The 20568-nt window shown below is 32.2% G+C and overlaps 1 protein-coding gene and 5 non-coding genes across 6 annotated transcripts; 1 reads left to right on the top strand and 5 right to left on the bottom strand.

Annotated features, from left to right (window-relative positions):
• Positions 1-1287: 1287 nt before the first annotated feature.
• LOC126702148 (thioredoxin-like 1-2, chloroplastic) lies at positions 1288-3058 on the top strand. Its single transcript, XM_050400802.1, has 4 exons — positions 1288-1846; positions 1942-2124; positions 2256-2420; positions 2524-3058. The coding sequence occupies exons 1-4, from the start codon at positions 1616-1618 to the stop codon at positions 2767-2769; spliced, it is 825 nt and encodes a 274-aa protein (XP_050256759.1). The 5' UTR covers positions 1288-1615; the 3' UTR covers positions 2770-3058.
• A 12658-nt stretch (positions 3059-15716) lies between these two features.
• Positions 15717-15806, bottom strand: LOC126704485 (small nucleolar RNA SNORD96 family). Its single transcript, XR_007648197.1, has one exon. It is a non-coding gene; the product is annotated as a small nucleolar RNA SNORD96 family (small nucleolar RNA).
• A 519-nt stretch (positions 15807-16325) lies between these two features.
• Positions 16326-16406, bottom strand: LOC126704515 (small nucleolar RNA snoR122). The gene has a single exon (XR_007648221.1). It is a non-coding gene; the product is annotated as a small nucleolar RNA snoR122 (small nucleolar RNA).
• Positions 16407-16455: 49 nt separating this feature from the next.
• Positions 16456-16541, bottom strand: LOC126704504 (small nucleolar RNA R44/J54/Z268 family). Its single transcript, XR_007648215.1, has one exon. It is a non-coding gene; the product is annotated as a small nucleolar RNA R44/J54/Z268 family (small nucleolar RNA).
• Positions 16542-16788: 247 nt separating this feature from the next.
• LOC126704503 (small nucleolar RNA R44/J54/Z268 family) lies at positions 16789-16875 on the bottom strand. Its single transcript, XR_007648214.1, has one exon. It is a non-coding gene; the product is annotated as a small nucleolar RNA R44/J54/Z268 family (small nucleolar RNA).
• Positions 16876-17156: 281 nt separating this feature from the next.
• Positions 17157-17230, bottom strand: LOC126704502 (small nucleolar RNA Z267). The gene has a single exon (XR_007648213.1). It is a non-coding gene; the product is annotated as a small nucleolar RNA Z267 (small nucleolar RNA).
• Between the last annotated feature and the right edge of the window lie 3338 nt (positions 17231-20568).

The following is a 20568-nucleotide window of genomic DNA, read 5'->3' as shown; positions in this document are numbered from 1 at the left end:
AATAAGGTTGATTCCCTCTCTCCCTCTCAAAATCTTGCTCTCTGCCGGAAACAAAGGGGGTTCTTATGTACCAACCATTCAGGTCCGCTTCCCTCAAAGTGATTAATTTTCATGGCAGGATCTCCCTGAGAGATTGTTCACTTTGAGAAGAGGCGTTCTTCCCTCTCTGGTTTTGGTCTTGCGGATTAGATTTAATCTGATTTATTTTCCTTTCTCAATCAACTCATATACTACCCACTTGTTTCTCTTACTTTTCTTATAAAATAATTGTTATTAAACTGTGATTATATTTTCTTAAGTAGGGATTATCTGTTTACCTTAATAAAGATCTCAAAGTACTTTATTTTATCTTGTTATTATCATATCTACCTGCCACAACCCATCTGAAACAGTTCTGCCTGCCATAAGTGTGCTCCTTACAGATGAGGCATAGTTTGTGCACAAGCCGGACCAAATTAAGTTGCAGTTGAACTGGTCTCAACTCATATACTCAGAATACTTGGGTCCAGTATCGCAGGAGACTGCCCAGCCCACTTTAACCAAAAAAGGCCTACTACACATATTAAATATATATATAAAAAGTCATCTGACTATTAAAATTTTATAATATGTAGTTACTTTAATTTTTTTTTGTAGTGGAGTCGTAGCCAATGATCATGTCATACATATGAATCATGATTAAGTAGGCCCTTGAATACATGTCGTGCTGCTCGTGCAGCCACATATCACATTATACAGTGATTATTGCGTACTAGTATACAGCAAGATCTTTCCTTAATTCTTTCGGTGGAGTTTACAACCAAGTTTATCTTTTCTAAAAATATTTGTTCCCAAAAACTCAAAAAAATAAAAAAAAAGTTTATCTTTTCTTTTTTTTTGGTGAAAAAGAAAATAGAAGGGAAATGAAATCTGGAAACACCTAATCAAAACAAGGAAAAGAAAATTTATTTTAGCGAAGAAAGTGGGGCCTTATCCACACCTCGGAGATGCGAAACACAGTCAGCCACGCGGTTTAGCCGTTTAATGGGACAACATGGGTAGTTCCAAACATATCTCGATAATATTAATATAAGAAAACATGGCCGACGACGCAATCCCATTCTTAGATAAAACAAACTCTAAACAGTCAACATACACGTCAGACACTGCTCAAATTCAGTGAAAAAAAATACTTATCCAAAAAAAAAAAAACACAAAATTTATTAAATTATTATCGTAACAAATTGGATAAAGTGAATTCCAAAAATCAAAAAGATCCCTATTTCTCTCTTTTTCTTTATAAACCCACTTCCCTCTTCTTCAACTTTTGAGCTTTGAATTTCAAAGGACAGACAAACATCTCTCTCTCTCTCTCTCTCTTCAAAACTGCGAATATTGGTCAAAAGGAGAACATTTTCTTCTCAAATCTTGCACTATTGCTTGAAAATTCGAAGTAGGTCTTTGTTGCTTTTCTGTTTTAAGAGTATCCTGTGGCTTTTTCTTGTCTTGAACTTTCTGTATCCCAGCCACTTTTGATTCAAAAAGGTTGCTGTTTGATCCTAAAGGTGAACTGTGAAGTGGGTTTTCTTTGTTTCATTCTATAAGCCCCCAAAAAGGCCTTGGATTTAACACTGCTATGATGGCTTGTTCAATGAAGAGTTGTTTATACTGTTTGAATGGGACTATTGTTGGCTCAAAATCCAGAGGGTTTTGTCCCTCTCTTGTCTCCGTACAACGTAGGGACTCAAAATCAAGAGCTTTACCTATGCTAGGTGTTGAGTTTATGGGAAAACCCCTCCCTGTTTCAGATCTAAAGGGTTTAGGAGGTTGGAGTCTTAAATCACCAAGAAATATCTCCCCTCCTCATGTATGTCAATGCTTTGCCTTTTCCTGCTTTATATTTTGGTGAAAGTTTTGGTCATTATTCCATTCTGGGAACTAATTTTCAATATATGATTTCAGGCACAAGCATCAATCTGTGTAAGCCGAAGTTTGAGATGGTGGGAGAAGACTCTTAAACCCAACATGGTGGAGATTCATTCGGCTAATGAACTTGTGGATTCCTTGCTTAATGCTGGTGATAGATTGGTTATAGTTGACTTCTATTCACCTTTTTGTGGAGGTTGCAAAACTCTGCATCCTAAGGTATATTTGATTTCTGAATTGTATTCAAGTTAAGAAATTTATCACATACTTTTTTATTTAACAAGCCCATCACAAATTTAGATTACTCTATTTTGATTATTAAACTTTGAATTTGGATTCTTCTTTGTCAGATTTGTCAGCTTGCTGAATTGAACCCAAATGCAATTATTCTTAAAGTTAACCATGATGAGCTCAAAGCTATGTGTTACAGTCTACGAATTCACGTCCTACCATTCTTTAGGTTCTACAGGGGTGCAGAGGGTCGTCTATGTAGTTTCAGCTGCACCAACGCTACTGTAAGTTTTTCATTGAACAAACTTTTTAGTATTTCTTAAATTCTCATAACTTTAAAGTGGTTATTTGTATCCAAATTCTAAGTCTAAATTTATTGTATTACAGATCAAGAAATTCAAAGATGCTTTGGCAAAGTATGGGACTGAAAGATGTAGTCTTGGCCCGGCAAAAGGTCTAGATGAATCTGAGCTAATGAATTTAGCATCAATTGGTCAAATTTCAAAAGGGTTTTCATTGCCATCCACCAAGGAAGAAAGTATGAAGGATTTGGTTATGAAAAGCATAGATTTGTCTGGTGTTCTAAGCAAAGCAGGCAATAAGATGGAACTCAAGAAGGAGATGCTTTGTTGAAGAAATCAAATATAAAGGTTATTATAGAGATTAGCTATGGAGTAAAGCAACTCCATATTTTTGAGAGTGTTGCATATTGCTTTTTAGTTGTACATATATTGTTGGGTTTTCCTTAAGCGGGCTTCTGGTTTTTTTAGTTGAGCCCTGCCGGTTTTGGTTAATCTGTAAGTCGGATTTGATATTGTGATCTGCTGTAGAAGTTTATACAGATCCACCATGATTCATATTTTGTCTGATTTTTGGTAATATAATTTTGTATGTCTTTTAATTAAGGCAACTTATTCTTAAATCTATCCAAGAAGCCATTGAATTATTTATGAACTTTTCAAATTATTTTGAATCATTCAAAGAGGTTGGGGTTCTATACTACTATTCCCTTTCCTGCCTTCTGTATTTGCAAGAAAAATATATAAACATATTAGGGTTTATAATCTATAATTATTCACTCTAAATTATTGGATCATTTGTAATGTCTATTTTAAACTCCCAAACCTTAACTTGAGATTAGCTTATGATGTCCATTGTACCATCCAAAATTAATGGATTTCAACGTTGAATATTTGGAGTGTTGATATGGATATTAATAGTTTTGTTTTTTTTTTTTTTTGGAGAAATAATAGTTTTGGTTTCAAATTAGGATATTTATGGCAAAAATGTATAGGCTAGTACTCTCTCTCCGTTCCATTTTGTTTGTCCGGTTTAAAAAGTCAAACTTTTTAAGGAAACATCATTTATTGTCTTGTTTACCTTTTAAAAATGTATAAGTTTCCAAAACTACCCTTAAATAAATTTATCAAAAAATTAAATTATTAATAAAATAAAGGTATAGTAGGAACATTAATAAATTAATAACTTTTATTTTTAGAAATAGGACAATATTTTGGGACATCTCACAATGGAATAAGAGGACAAACAAAGTAGGACGGAGGGAATATTAATGTTACAAATGATTCTATAAAATGGGTGGATACTAGATACAGCTAAGAGCTTCAATTACCTCAAATTAAAATGATATTTGTAGACAATAAATTTAAAAAATTAATTTCTTACCCTTGAATTTTATTCTTTGGTGTGCGTAGGGAGTCAAGGCAGCGACTTTTCCTCGTTGCAAAATTTATCACTAATTTCACAATCAACATATGATTGATACAATTTTTAGATTATTTAGTCCATGAAATCGTCAAAGTTAATATCAAGAACCTTATAAGTTATAACTAAGTAGCATAACATGTTCTCAATTTTAATGAGAACCAATTCAAATCTCTTGTCTCAATTAAATAATAGGGGGCGTGACTGTGGAAAGATTACATTGATTGAACAATTTTTTTTAATAAAAAAAGGCTAAAATTTAAAACTGACCTTTTAATTTTCGTTTTTTGTCATTTTAGTCTTCTAAGTTTTAGTTTTGTTATTTCAGTTCTCTAAATTTCAAATTTTGTCAATTCAATCATCCGTTAGAACTCTGTTAACTGCTGTCGTCTACTAACTAAAATGACACCGTTTTGGACTTTTTTTTTTTATTAAATTTCTTAATTACCAAAAAAAAAAAAAAAAAAAAAAAAAATTAAGGGATTGCCAACTGAAAAACAATACAGAAAACCCCCACCCCCACCCACCAATACAATACCTAGCCTCAAATCATGAAACCGATTTCTCTAAGAAAAAAATTCAGGGACTGAGGGAGAAACCAAGAAAGAAAGATGGGGAAAGAGAAAGAGTGAGAGATCGAGATAGGGAGAGGGAGAAGAGGTCAAAAGCCATGGAAGGACCAGTGTGATGTGATTGAAGAAGGACTTCTTGAAGATGAAGAGCGTGTAAAGGGTCTTCTTTGTCGTTGCTTGTACTTGCTTTTGTGCTTGGGTTTCTCATTCTCTTCACTTTCTTTTCTTTGATTTTGTTGGGTGGTAGTAAGCCCATGAAGTCAGAGATCGCAATCGAGGTATTATTAAAGATTACATTTATGGTTCTTCCAGGCAAATTGTGAAATGGGTTTTGATTAAATTTGATTAATTTTGTGTGTTTGTTTTGCTTTCTCACTTCTTAGAGAACGACATCTTTCCCCTAATTAATTAAAAAATTTTTTTGGTAATTAACGTTTTCATTTTTTTTTTTTTGGTAATTAAAAAAAAATCCAAAATGGTGTTGTTTTGGTTAGTAGATGGTAGCAGTTAATAGAGTCCTAACAGAGAACTGAATTGACAAAATTTGAAACTTAGAAAACTGAAATGACAAAACTGAAACTTAAAAGGACTAAAATGATAAAAAGTGAAAGTTAGAAGATCAATTTTGCATTTTAGCAAAAAAAAAAAAAAACTAATTTTTAATTAGTCATCTTATTACGCTGCAGAGTTTGATTCGATCCTTCAATTAGTGATTGCATTAATTAATTTGTTCAACTTTCTAAATGAAGACAATTTTATTCTAGATTATTGTATTCATTAAAATTCTAACAGTGATATGAATAAAAATGGTTAATAAATGTGCATGAAATATGCCACATTTGTCAAATAATGTAAGAGAAATGATATGTTTACAATATTTTTACAACAAATCCTAAGTGGCAGGTTGTTACTGGTTGTTATTGTTGGTGCAAAAAAGTAATCTTAGTGTTAGGTTCAAATTTGAACCTATAACAACTAATCACTTATGATTTGTTGTGAAAATATTGTAAAAATGTTGTGGATGTAGCACCTCTCATAATATAATACCATAAGGAGTTTACACCACTGCGCACCTTTGGTGTGGTAATCACTCCACAAGTATAAATGCTTGTAGGGTGTGGGGATAAGGGTCAGGGTTCAAGTCTTTAGAAGGGAGCTTTACACACATTTACACTTAGATTAGGCTAAATTAGAAATTCTATATTGTATAAAAAAAATAAATAATAATAATACCATAAGGAGTTTTAATGGAGATGGAGATGCAAAGATGAAACTGATTTATTATGAAATTTAATGAATGAAATTGACACAAGGGTGTAAATTAATAATATTTGCAGGAACTCATTATTAATTTAACTATTTATTGTTTTTTTAGATGTAAAAGAAACCAATATCCTATTTTGTATATGTATGATTGTATGGTCCTTTCTTCATAAAATTTTTGTAACAGTCTAATTTCAAGACTCAAACTTGAGATTTTATGGCTTTTCTTAACGTATAAAGTGTTTGAAAGATTAAGGAAGAAAATAGTTCGAGTTGCGAGATTATCATTATGTATTACCTATCTTTAAAAAAAAAAAAAAACCTAAAAGATTTAACTGTTCTTGAGCAGAGTGTTGTCAGAATCGAGCTATCTAATTGGATCAAGGATAGTACTTTTACTTCCAAGTTGTATGGCCAGATGCGGAGGCATCTAATGAAACTTCCTGTTTTTAACTTTGAAAAGAGGATTTGGATAATGCCTTTAGATCTCAAATGACATGGGATCTAGCTGGACTTAGGATTTTTTTTTTCCTTGTATAGAAATCATTGTTTTTAGTGAAGTAGATTGTGGTGCTAACAGCACTGCACTCTTTCCAAATTTAAATATTTATCTTTTTTATCATTCATCATTTGCATTTTCTTTAATTTCCATCAATAAAGTTGAAACTCCATAATATTTTTAACTAGATGACAATTTGTTACCGATTTCCTCAGCAGTGGCATTATTTTTTTACTTAGAGTTCTCTACCTAAAATTTATTGTGAAAATATTATAAAAATATTGTGTCTCTAGTATTATTTTTTTTTTTTGAGAAACAAACACACATGCACACAAGAAAGATGAAAATAGTTTTTAACACAAATTCACACCACAAACTTAAATAAAAAGTCACGATAACTTTTAAAAAAGTGTACGGTAAATTATATTACACACAACATTTGTCTAAAGCATTACTCTTAGTTTAATAATCCAAAGAGCTTGGTATGCATACTTTAATATAGATAAATAGACAATTAGATCAAACTACACAAAATATAACCTTTGTTAATATTATACATTATTTTTATTTATTGAACAAGTTAATTGTAGGGACACGATTTTAGTTGACCCGATCTTGGATGGTTAAACCTTGGCCCAAAAAGTCCCACACAATGAATTTTTGTAGAGTGTGGGCTGAAGAACTTGATTCCAGTTGGCTTAAACGGTTCGTTGCATGAGCTCAGGAGATATAGAAACAAGAATGAAGAAAATGGATGTGAAGGGGGGAATTTTATTCATGGGCATGCATTCGTACAGTGAAATTTTGCTCCTCTGTTCCTTCTCTCATTTTTTCCTCCGTCCCCCTCTCTTGGGGGACTCTTACATATTATATAGGCCCTCTTTTATCATCTAGGCCTTACACTTGTTGATCATCCAAACCCCTACTTGAGCACCTGTCCCATCAGACACCCTTATCAGTTCTTTGTGAGTTGCAGTGACCAAGGTAGCACTGTTCAGGGGTCTTCTATTCATTAATGCGGCCAGGAAAGTAGCTGTGGTGCATTTAATGTAGTGGTGACAACCTTTGCTGGGATATTTTGGGACTCCTTTCTTTTTACGTGCTTGGAGGGAGGACTACAGGAACTGGAATGCACCTTTGACCTGGATTTTGGAATGTCTGAGGAGGAATTACTCCTCTGACGTGTTCTCTTTGCTCCAGTGGGCCTAAGCAAGGATTCTGGGCCGCGACGTCTCCTCGGACAGAATGGTCCTCGGACGGGCCCAGGGCCCAGCCAACCTATTATTCTGGGCCAGTCCCCACATTAATTTTATATAATTTAATATTTTAAAATTTTTAAAATTTTCCATATTGAATTATATATTTTGTCATAAACTTTATATTTTGCAAGCATGAAAAATGCAAGTAGAATACATAATTCATCAGTAAAATTCTTTAAAAATATATTTAATAAAATGTTATTAAATTAAGTAAACAATTAAGTAAATTGTCATAAGTTATATCATGTGCGACTTAAACATCTTGGTATTGAGTTGTTTGTTATTTTATAACACATTGCACGTAATTGAAAGAGCAGTTATTTTTGTGAATGACCTTAATGGAAAATATCACCTTTTGGCCAATTTAGCTGCCAAGAAGATGATAAAATAGTCAAATATTTTTTTCCCCTGTACTCTGTTATAGCAATGTGATAAACCCTAAGAATCAATTTGCATATATATATATATATATATATATATGGGTTTGTGAAAGACATGAATAATGGACTTTGGTGAAATGTCCAAATTTCAACATCTGGTATAGAATTAGATTACTATATTATATATATCACCTTCCTTAAGGACAAGTTTGTGTCTTATTTCTTAGCAAACACGAGGTAAATAGATCATATAATTTAACTTAGAACAAGATATACATCAGATACAACAGGACATAGTTTCATCTACTTGCATTTTGTTATGTTATTATAAGAACATGATGTATAGTGTAAAGACAAAAAGAATCTTGTAGTTGATAATGGCACAATTTATTATATTTTATTTTAAGAATTAATGTTTAAATTTTTCCTAGCCCATTGTTGTAACTATTTAAAAATAATAATAAATAAATAACTGAATATAATGAAATTATATCTAAGACATGACTATTTTCACATATTTATTTCATGACAGCCAAATCCTGTAATTTTGAAATCCTTCTCCACAAAATTTATTTATTTTGTGATTATATTATCTTCTTAAAATGTCTTTACCAAAAAAAAACAAGCCTAGTTTTTTAGTATATGTAAAAATGGGTGTTCGCGGTGCGGTTTTGAGCCATTTTTAGCACCGCAATTTGTGGTGCGGTTTAGCTAAAATCATAACTGCACTGCACCTTATTTTTGTGGTCATATGTGCGGTGCGGTGTGGTGCGATTTAGAGTTTAACCAAAATCATAATCGCACCGCACCTTATTTTTGCGATCACATGTGCGGTGCTATGTAAAAGATGAGGTTTGAAGTTGGTATATTTTTCAAATTTTGGGCATTTCCTACCCATCCCAAAACTAATTTTTCCCTTTTTTTTGGTCAAGTGTTTTAAATTATTTAGCTAGTTTTTCTTTATTTTTGGTTGGCTTTTCTAGTCAACACTTGTTAGGGTTATTAAACTTTTGTTTTTTTGTTTTTTTTGGAAAACTAGGGTTATTAAACTATAAATAATATATTTAATATTAAAAATAAATAAATATATTAACATATAGAGAGGGTGCGGTGCAGTGTGGTGCGGTGCGGTTATGTTATTTTGTGGGCAGTTTTGGTGCGGATTTTGCGATTTGTGCGGTTTGTGCAATTTGGTGAACACTCGTATGTAAAATACTGGGGATGGATGTACTCTACTTACAGTAACGGAGGATATAGAAGCATCACTCCAAGCCTAGTTCACAACAAGAATCAAAGTTATTGTTAAGATACAATTGAAAATGATGAAAATTTTTAGGATATATGTTCCTCTCGAAAGTGGATGTCCTGTTAATTAAACATGATATTTTCTAATATTATTTTTGCTACCGGCTTCCCAACCTGTGGCGGTGTGTTAAGGATTCAAATACACAAGATAGAGATAAGGAGAAGTCTATTCTTATCCTTGGTTAGAAGTTGAGTTGATCATGATAATCAAATTGTATCTTAGATGATAAAATTGTTACAGAGAAATTAGATTGTATCTTAGATCTTTCTCAAAAAAAAGAAAAAAAAGAAAATTGTAACTTAGAAGATAAAGTTGTTATAGAGAAATTTTGGATTTAGAGATAAGTATGGAATGTTATAAATAATGGATAATAAATGAGATCCTAAATATCAGCATTAATAAATAGCTTTTTTGAATGTTAGATCTATTTTAAATCCAATAGTTTAAAAAATGTGTAACTTAAACTCATCTATCTATATATATATATATATATCACCTTCCTTAAGGACAAGTTTGTGTCTTATTTCTTAGCAAACACGAGGTAAATAGATCATATCATTTAACTTAGAACAAGATATACATCAGATACAACAGGACATAGTTTCATCTACTTGCATTTTATTATGTTATTATAAGAACATGATGTATAGTGTAAAGACAAAAAGAATCTTGTAGTTGATAATGGCACAATTTATTATATTTTATTTTAAGAATTAATGTTTAAAATTTTCCTAGCCCATTGTTGTAACTATTTAAAAAAAATAATAAATAAATAGATAAATAACTGAATATAATGAAATTATATCTAAGACATGACTATTTTCACATATTTATTTCATGACAGAAAAATCCTGTAATTTTGAAATCCTTCTCCACAAAATTTATTTATTTTGTGATTATATTATCTTCTTAAAATGTCTTTACCAAAAAAACAAGAATGATTATAGAGAAACATATTTTTCACGACTGCCACTCACCAAGAGACTAGAGGTTGTAAGACTGACTTAATCTTCTTCGAAAAAAGTCAGCCTGTTCAACCTTTTCGTCTTCAAATTCACAAAAATCTTGCACCATGACCACAAACAACAACAAAAAAAATAATATTAAAAAAATCACATTTTGGTTACCATCTAAACATGGAATTGATTATCATCTAAACAAAAAGTAAGCACGTGGCAACCAGACAAAAAATAAGTAAATGACCTGTGAAAGAAGGAGTGAAAGACCCGACACCAAAAAAAACATGTTCAAAAGTCAAAACTACAATGTTAAAAAAAAAATTGGAAATATTAATAATTTAATATAAATATCCAAATCCAGTACCTAACAATAGTCCCCACAAAAGCAAAAGTAATGTTAATATTGTCAACAAGGCCAATGGTTTTTTTTTATGCTGAATAACAAGGCCTGTAGTTTATTGACACCGTGAGACCGACGCATGTGATGAGCACTCATTTTCCTCAGAAAAAAATGGGTCCAAGATGCACCAGTTAAGCAAAGTTTTTTTTTTTTGGTAAAAATTAAGCAAAGTTTTTAAAATTATTCAGGATGCTCTGTCGCTTACGTGGATGGCTTTAATTCTTAGCCAAATTGGGCTCCACATAAATGATGTGAATCTTGATTATTAAGATATGTGGAAGGTGGCCAAATGTCCCAATCTTTTTTATCACTTTTTTATTATTATTATGATAGACAGGTGGCAAAGGCAAACGCAGATAAGATTTACAACCTGAACGCAATGGGTAAAGTTGTTTCATCTTGAATTATTTTCCAGTATGTTCCAATTGCAAATATGTCTTATTGGGTATTTGGGTTCAATGAATTATATGAATAATTTTGTTTCTGGTAGTATACAGACAGTGTATTTAGCGTGCAATTGTGTAGATGAGAGTGAGACAATCAAGTTGGGAGTCTTGTGACCCCACAGAAATAAAAAGTAAAAACCAATAATCCGGAAATTTTTTAGCCTTAGCCTTATGACTTAATGAGAAAGGCAGGAAATTGGTAAAAAGGTAAATGTACACCATTTATTTATTTATTTATTTTTTGAGAACACACCATTAAACAAGAGAATTTTCAGTAGGTGTTCTTTTTTGTTTTAGAACACTCATTTTTAAATCATAAAATGAAATAAGATATAGTGGAACTATTACTATCCCCGTGTTCTTAGTTTTATTTTTTTTTATTTTTATTTTTTTAAAAATATATATATAAACTAATTTAATTGGGAGAAAAAAAAAAAAAAAAGAGGAGAAATTTATATACATAAATCTCAAACACATCCTTGAAAAAGTATATGAGTGTGTTTGTATAAACGGTTGGAAAATTATGTTTTGAATTTAAAATAAGCATTTGTAAAAAAATTACAAAGAATTGTGATTGTAAAATAGACTCTTTTAAACTCTCAAAGCGACTAATTAAACTAGGAATGGACCTAGGATTTCAAGTTCAAGGGGGCCGGAGTATAAGCAAAAAAAAAAAAAAAAAAAATCCAAATAAGCATCCATATAGCTAGTGACAATTCTAAAAATATTTTTAAGGTGGTCATTAAGAAACTTAAATTATGTGAATAAAATTTGACGTTCGAACGTGTCTTTAGGGGCGCCAAATGAAAATGAGATTTTATAATATTGTAAAAACCATTCAATATATTAGTTAATTATTTTATAACTCAACATTAAAATCCAAAAGTATAGTATTATTTTTAGAAATATCATCATGAATAGATCAAATAGTTTTTAACTTGCATATGGGATTATATTCAAAACTAAATTATTATCCATTAAGTACTTAATAACTATCATATAAAAAAAAATACTAATAAGTTAAAGTTGCATTAAAAAAATACTAATAAGTTAAATGCATTAAAAAAAATCTAATCAAATAATGATTCGCACATTTTAGTGTTTTATTTTTTATATTATATATTTTTATCTATTTTAAAAGTAGCTTATTATATATATATATATATATATATATTGTTAATATGTTATATAATAATATAATTAATTTAACAAAAATCAAGAAAAGAAGAATCAAGAAAAGTCATACCTATCCTACTATACCATACACATGTGTGGTGGTAAAATAAAAGAGAAACAAAAGAAGAAAAAAGAGAGAGCAAACTACTGAAACTAAAACGCGTGGACCATGGTTGTAAATCTAATCCATACATGTGGATTATGGTTGTAATTCCTGGAGCAATTTATCACTAAATAAAGAAGAAAACAAGCAAGAGCAAACAAACCAAACTTAGTGAGTTAGGAGACTTAGGACGCCAGAGATTAAGACATAAAGGAGACAAACAGATTAGGAAAAAAAATTAGAAGAGTCAAAGGCTCACAAATGCAGATCTTTAATCTGTTGAAATATCTTCTCCAGTCATCTCCAAAGTAAGCTAAAGATGATTTTTTTTCCCAAGATGTTCAAAGTAGGGTGTTCAAAAATTTTTTAAGAAGTCAAGATAAAATATTTAATAAATTTATTATTTTTTAGGTTGAGGATTTACATGAGTTGGGCTGTCTTTATTCTCTCCAGTTTCGGTCTCTCGATCTCTCTCTCGACTTCTCTATTTTTTTTTTTTTTTTGAATTCAGTTTGTATATAATGTGGGTTAATGGGTTTTTAATTTTTTTTGGGCTGGGATGGGTCTGGGTTGTTTGGGCGAGACTGGCTAATGGGGGCCAAGGTCTTGGGAGAGAGGGGCCCAACTATTAAAAACATAAAATATACCTAGTAGGTCCATCCCTTAATTAAACAGAATCTATATGACAATACCCCCTTCAACAAGGACAACAATGATTGTTGCTATTTTGCTAATTAATTTTAGAAAAAAAATAAAAAATAAAAATCCTATAGTTTGGGAGTGTAACAGATTTATTCATATAGTAATAAATTTTCATATTAAATCAAATTTTCTTCCGTTGAGTTGAGTTAAGAGCACAAAATGAATTTGCACTATCATCTGATCTTCTTACTTTTGGACTTTGATGAAGCACAAGAGGCAGTTGAGCTCAAGACTTGGATGAGGGAGGCCAAGGCCCAAAAGATGCCGACTGAGGAGTTTTTGAAGGGGGCTTAGAACAATCTGGAGGTAGTGCATGAGAGAACTCGTTCAGTGTACCAAATTGTTTGCCTACGCCAATGAGACTTATGAGAGTAAAGATTCGAAGAGGCCTTTAGGTTTGATTAAGGACCAAAGAAACAAAACAGGTTTCAAGTTTCAACGAAGCCCAAGAGGACATGGCATCTTAGCTCCTTTATCTGAAATAGAGAGTAAAGATGAGGAAGCACATTCTGAAGTTTTGGCATTGCCTCCAAAGGTTCTTTTTCACAAGTCCAAGACCATTTATGCTGATCATCCAGTATCCTAAACTATATCCTCCTTTTTCTTGTGTACACGAATGTCTCTTCTCCTAGGAATTTATTTATTTATTTTTATTTTGTCTGAAAATGGAATATTTGATTTCATGGCTAGGTGTTTTCTGATACACTTTTATTATAATAAAAATAAAACTTGTAAAAATAAAAAAAGAAAAAAGAACGAAAATAAACCCAAAAAAAATAATAAATTAAGAACATTTAAAAAATGTATGTCTCATGGCCAGTCCCAAGAGGTAAAGGCAGCAACGCTGCTCCACAAGGCGATGGAATATGAGACCACTCATCGATAGAGGAGCTCCCTAAGGAGGACCATCAACATCAATAAGCATTTTTATGTGACATTAACTTTGGAATTTGCAAACACTCAATAAGTTTGCTCCATTCAAGTAAGGGATTTCTGGTAAAAAATTCCCAGTCACAGTATGACTTACAATTCATTTTGAGACTTAGTTTGGATTGCATTCCCAGTGGGCTTTGGGCGTTTGCATTTAATTTTTGTGAATTTCCATACAAAATTCAACAAAATCAACGTTAAAACTAAATTTCCAACACTATTCATACATTTAAAAATTATTTTACTATAATATTTTTAATTTTCAACAATAAACAAAATTCAAACAAACCCTAAATTAAAAATAAAACTACAACTATATCCTCAATAAGTTCATTTTCACTTTCACTAGTCCAAAGACCAATAAAGATGATCATCCAGTATCCCAAAACCATATCCTCCTTTTCCTTGTCTGAAAATAGAATATTTGATTTCATGGCAAGGTGTTTTTTGATACACTTTTATTATAACTCTATTGATTTCATGAGTAACAGTACTCAATATTTTGCACTAACTCCAATTCAACAAATAGTCATCTTTCTTTCTTGCATTCTATTTCTAGGCATTACACAATTAAAGCTTTTTACCTTTTCAACTTAATCTTACCTTTCACTTTTCCCCCCCTTTTTTTTTAACATTTTAGACCAGAACCCACAACAGATTTATTAGGTGTTCTTAAAAAACCATCAACCAATGAAACTCAGAACAGATTTATTGGGTGTTCTTAAAAAACCATCAACTAATGAAACTCAGAGCCCATTTGGCAGCACTGTTCAGTTATTGTTGTTCAATTTTTAGTGCTCTGGAAATTCGTGTTTAAATGTATAAAAATACATGTCAGAAATGTTATTGTTGTTTAAATAATAATATCAAACAGCCCCTCAATCTTTGCCTGGGCGTCTTGAAAATGTAATTGCAGGCACACAATTATTCAAGTCGGAGTCAAAAACAAACGACAATTTCTTAGCCCTCATATACCATATAGAAGAACTTATCACATGAGGTGCTTCTGGAGCCCAACTAAGTACTAAGACTTCTACAAAAGCACCATTCAAATCTCCGTTCTTGTGCAACAATCATCAGGCTGCGGCCATTTATTAACGAAATGATTAAATCTTATGTGAACTAGAGAATACAAGTTCAATGAACAATAAACTAGACTGTTACACGAAGGTAAACATATTTAAAAATCTTAACATATTCATATTTTTAATAAAATATTTTTTTTATTAATATAAGAGATAAAAGCTTGTTGTTTAGAATAAAAGTTTTATGTCTATTATATTTTAAAAATAAAACAAAATATAATAATATAACAAAAATCAAGACCAAAAGCCCTATTGCTAAAAATGTAGGTCATCATAGGCTAATATGGCCAAAGAATTGAAGAATGATTCACACGGCCCCCTAAATAGGTATTTTGGTTTATGATATCATCATGAACAATGAAAATAAAACTTGTAAAGAAAAAAAAAAAGGAACGAAAATAAACCAAAAAAAGAAAAAATCAAGAACAAAATGTTGCAATATAATGTATGTCTCATGGCCAGTCCCAAGAGGTAAAGGCAGCAACGCTGCTCCACAAGGCGATGGAATATGAGACCACTCATCAATGGAGGAGCTCCCTAAGGAGGACCGTCAACATCAACAAGCATTTTTATGTGACATTAACTTTGGAATTTGCAAACACTCATAAGTTTGCTCCATTCAAGTAAGGGATTTCTGGTAAAAATCCCCAGTCACATTATGACTTACAATTCACTTTTAAAACAAAAATAAAACTACAACTTCAATGCTCTACAATTTTTTTTTTCATAAGTTATTTCCCTAAAGTATTCAAAAAGATATAATGCTTCAAATAACATATCGCCTCAGAATTGCAGAATAACATCAAGGCCTTAAAAAGCCATTCAGTCCCGAAAGATGGTTATTGGTTAATGATATCATCATTGGCGATATTCAAACACTACAAACACTACATTGTAACATACATATATACTAACAAACATAAAAAGGAAACCAGAACAATTGCATATCAACACCTTCAAGTTTTAAGACTATAAAAATCAAATTTTGTGATCTAAAACATAGACTGTAAAACCAAATTTGTCAACAGGATTTGGAACTGTATTCTTTCTCTATAGGATCCTAGAGGTATATAGGCCAAGAGAACATCAATTGAAACTGACTTTCTCAGGGACATCTAAGAGATTAAGCTCACCACACTTGTCAATAACAACACCATAATTCACCACCTACATAGTAATCCACCGTGCCTCAAATGAAATTCTGTTCATATCTGATGCTCAGTGTATATTTAAAAAACCATCGTAGGTTTAGGTAATGTATAATATCACAAATTTTTTTTAATAAAATATAGAGTTTGATACCAATTGACGAATATATAGGCTAAGATACTAAGAATTAACAATATGCATGATCCAACAAAGTTTACACAAAGAACAAAACTTTAGTTGCCTCAGAGGTAGTGACAATCAGATTTATCAACATTTAAAATATATCTGATAATAAGTGCAATGAATTGCATCATTGGCAACTAGTACAAAGTTTAAAACAATTACATTAAGCAAAAATACAATAGATGTGAACATCAGAGAGATTCCCATTAGACATGTCAACAATCTCCAAAGGAGTACTGATGTCCCTGTCTGTTTTATCATCACTTGCTCAAAACATTATGTGGGAAATACATACCATTCAGTTGCAAACCAAATTTCAAATAAAAACAGTTCAATTACATAATTCATAGAGGCAAATGTATGACATTTGTAAATCAATGAAACCCAGTTCACCATTGGTATATAAAAACCAATCACATAAATGAACACTAACCATAGCAACCATTCTAGAATCTAGAGCAACAAGCATAAAAAAAATTTTCAAGTTAAGAAACTGATGATGAATAATTTTATACAATATTGCATCAGAGAGATTCCCATTAGACTTGTCACCATTCTCCCAAAGGAGTGCTGATGTCCCTGTCTGTTTTATCATCACTTGCAATGCCAAATACTATATCAAAGTAATGTGGTTTTATAGTAAGAGTTTCAAAGACCCAATTTTAGCTAAAGCATATATCATGGAGCCAAATTAAGCAAATGAAAATAAAGATAGATACCCATTTGATAAAAATTGTCTAAATTTTCAATCACAGTGTACAAACTAAGAATCTATAACGAAAAACACAATCTTTACAAGAATATAGAGAATTAGACCCAACTATTTAGAAAAAAATCAAATTTATGATCTATTTTGTTGCAGAGAAAATGATGACAATATAAGAAGCCTTTGCCTCAGATCAAATTGATTTCACAGAGATTACTCTCTCGGAGTATATTTAGAACCATCACAGGCACAGACATTGACTTTTTACATAGCAAAAACCAACCAAAAATACTGAAAGATTTAGGGTTTGAGAAAACAAACTCGGTGAAGAACAAGAGGAAGAAAATTGAGAATCCTATGAAGCCAAAATCTTTTGAGAGAGAGAGAGTGGTCTAGGGGTTGAGAAAGGGTTTATGGGGTTTATATAGAGCGAGAGAGACAGAACAATTAGGGCAAAATCTGAGAAGAGATCTGGACCGTTGATTTGAACGGTAAGAAAAAATTATTTATTTGCAGTGATACCCTTATAGTTTATGTGTTTTTCACTAGTGCCCTATGTTCCAGTGGGTTCTGGAATATTCTGGGCCTGTCTGGGATCTTAAAAAACGCAGTATATACTATATACTATGTTCCTGTCCATCAATTTGGGCCCAAGCTCGTGTCCATTATAAATGGATCAATATTGAAAAATCTCTCTGGCACTTATGGGCCAGAGAGATTTTTTTGAGAAGAAGTTATGGCCTTCTTGATGTAACTGTGGGTTTCGAAAACTCAGTTTTGCACAAATAATGTGGATCTTAAGTAGCCCAATATACAAGGTCTTCTATTATCAATGGGCTTCAGACCTGTTGACACATCACACCCTTTATAGAGTTTGTGTATCTGGTTCAATACTTCAATCCCCTTCACTCTGTTTAGGTTTTTTCTTTTTCTTTTTTTAATTTTAAATTTTTTAATTTATTTAAGTGCAGGCCTTAGAAGTTCAACTTTAAACTATGCAATGATTTATGAAAGTTTAAAAGAACCAGACTCAATTATGCTTATTGGAACTATATCAAAACAATTATACCTATTGTGGGAGGACTTTCGTCTCGGCCCCCAATCAGGTATTGTCCTCTTTGGAAATGACGTTGAGTCTTAACTCAAGGATTTGCTCAATCCCACATTGGGGAGAGACGCCTCCCACTCATGCCTTATAAGCCTTTGGCCTAAGGATGAGTGTACCATTACTACACACTCATCTTTAGGCCAAAGGCTTATAAGGCATGAGTGAGAGGCGTCTCTCCCCGATGTGGGATTGAACAAATCCTTGAGAACTAAGGCTTAACGCCATTTCCAAAGAGAACAATACTTGATTGGGGGCCAAGACGAAAGTCCTCCCACAAAAAGGTGCCTTTTGGGGTTTAAGGGGAAACCCCCACCTTCCCTCTTCATAGGTTCATGTGTGACCTGAACGAGTGCACTACCATAGGATGAGGTAGCAGTTTTTGAGACTTGCTCTACTTCGCATGTGTAGTAGTGGTACACTCATCCTTAGGCCAAAGGCTTATAAGGCATGAGTGGGAGGTGTCTCTCCCTGATGTGGGATTGAACAAATCCTTGAGGACTAAGGCTCAACGCCATTTTCCAAAGAGGACAATACCTGATTGGGGGCCGAGACGAAAGTCCTCCCACACCTATAATTATAAGTTAATTATAACCACTATGTCAATAAAATTCAAATACTATGATATTTATTTGCAAAATTGTACTAAATATTAAATCAACTAGCTAGTAACCAATGCATTTAGAAAAAAAAAAAAAAAAACATATGATACACTTTTTTTAATAAGTATTTGTAGGGGCCTTGGGCTCCGGGGCCCGTCATTTGGGTATATGATAGGCCTAAAGCCTAAGCTAAGGACTAATGGCGTCCAAGAAGGAGTAATCGCTGTCAAAAGGGCGCATGTTGGCAAAAGGAGAAGTTAGTGGAGATTATAACTACCCTGGGAGTTGTGCCGAGGATGAGAGCCTCCTCGACTAACCAAGGCCAAGGTCAGTAGAGGTGGCTTGTTGTCCGAAAAAATGTCACAGAAACACCCAGTTGATATGGATAAGCATTACGAGAACTCAGGACAGGGAGATGTCCTAAAATATCTAAAGAGAAAGCTGCTACCTTCGCATTAAATGCACTGCAGCTAACTCCCTAACCACATTAATGTAGAAGTGATACCTGAACAATGTATTTCAGCCTTACAGTTACTACATAAGGACTTATGGGGAGTGTTGATGGGACAAGTATCCACATCGACTATTTGGCAAGCATGTGGAGGGTGAATATGAAAAGGAAAGGCAGTATAAAAGATGGAGGAGGGAGTAAGATAGGGGGATAAAAAAATCCAGGAAAGAAACACTGTAGCAATCTACAATCAAATTTGTAACGTTACCTTAGAACTTTATATAAGAACCAGTGTCCTCGGATTCCACTGAGGACGTTCTTTTTCTTCAGTTTACACTTGTGTATTTTCATTCTTTTGTCATCAAACCTATCTAACTTGTTGTTCGGTTAACTAAAGCCCAATTTTCTAACTTATTCTCTACAAATTCATTATTTTGGACTTTTTGGGCCTAAGTCTATCCACGTGTTGGGCTAGGAATTCAAATCTAATCCTTATAGTATTAATAAATAATAAAGAGTCGATTAGAGAATTTGTAAAAATGATTTTTTTAAGAGTAAAAATGAACCTTTGTTTTCTCCTTTCTTGCCATGTGGACTGCCATCTTTTGCTCACACTTCAATAACAATTCTCATTAGTTGCTAGGTGTTATTTGAATTTTCATAATTGTTCATATATATCCCTTTTGTCTCCTTATTCGTATGTTTAAATTGAGCTTTGTTTGATTCTTAAAAATTTTTAAGTTCTAAATGTTTGGTAAATTGGCAAACTGTGTACATAAACAATTGTCTAGGTATAGATTATAGTGTCTATAGATCATGTTAGACATTGCTCAAAGTGCTGGAAATTAGAATTCAAGAACATATAAGTTACAAGTTCAAGAATTCACAATCTACCAAACTCAATTGATCGAGACTGATCTTTGACCGATTGAGATGCCAACAACCCATCAAACGTTTAGGGTTTCAATCCATATTCACTAAGTATATAAAGAAAATCCTAAAGCATGTTTTTCAAGTTTTGAAAAGCTACTCTTTTGAGATTGAGAGGTTTTGTACTTTCTTACTCTTTCAAGCATCTACCAGAGATCATTCTTATATCATAAGTACTGGTGGAATCAAGTGGCAACCCAAGCTTCAGATATCAACTGTAATAAAGAGCAAAGTGTGAGCTGGAGGTTCATGTTGGAGCAGATCCATATTAAAGAAGTCTGAGGGTTTCAGAGCTAAGTTTGATAATCATAGTTAAGTTTACTATGAATTAAATATTCTTGACTGTAAAATTCTATTTGATAGTGGATTGTTTTATTATTATTCAGTTTATATATGAACAATCTATTCTTCATCATAAAATAAAGGGGCATGTACCAAGATTCCTATGGAGTGTTTAAATGTAAGATAAAATTTAACTAAAAAAAATAGTATATATTAAAATAA

Source organism: Quercus robur, chromosome 10 (genome assembly GCF_932294415.1).
Source record: "Quercus robur chromosome 10, dhQueRobu3.1, whole genome shotgun sequence".
Lineage (NCBI taxonomy): Eukaryota > Viridiplantae > Streptophyta > Magnoliopsida > Fagales > Fagaceae > Quercus > Quercus robur.
The sequence above is the reverse complement of the archived record's forward strand: the minus strand, read 5'-3'. Positions and strand labels throughout refer to the sequence as shown.

Bases quoted from the DNA above. Each gene is read 5' to 3' on its own strand.
- LOC126702148 (XM_050400802.1), top strand. From the start codon at position 1,616: ATGATGGCTTGTTCAATGAAGAGTTGTTTATACTGTTTGAATGGGACT. The intron at 1,847-1,941 runs GTATGTCAATGC...ATATGATTTCAG, and splicing joins GAAATATCTCCCCTCCTCAT to GCACAAGCATCAATCTGTGT. The intron at 2,125-2,255 runs GTATATTTGATT...CTTCTTTGTCAG, and splicing joins GCAAAACTCTGCATCCTAAG to ATTTGTCAGCTTGCTGAATT.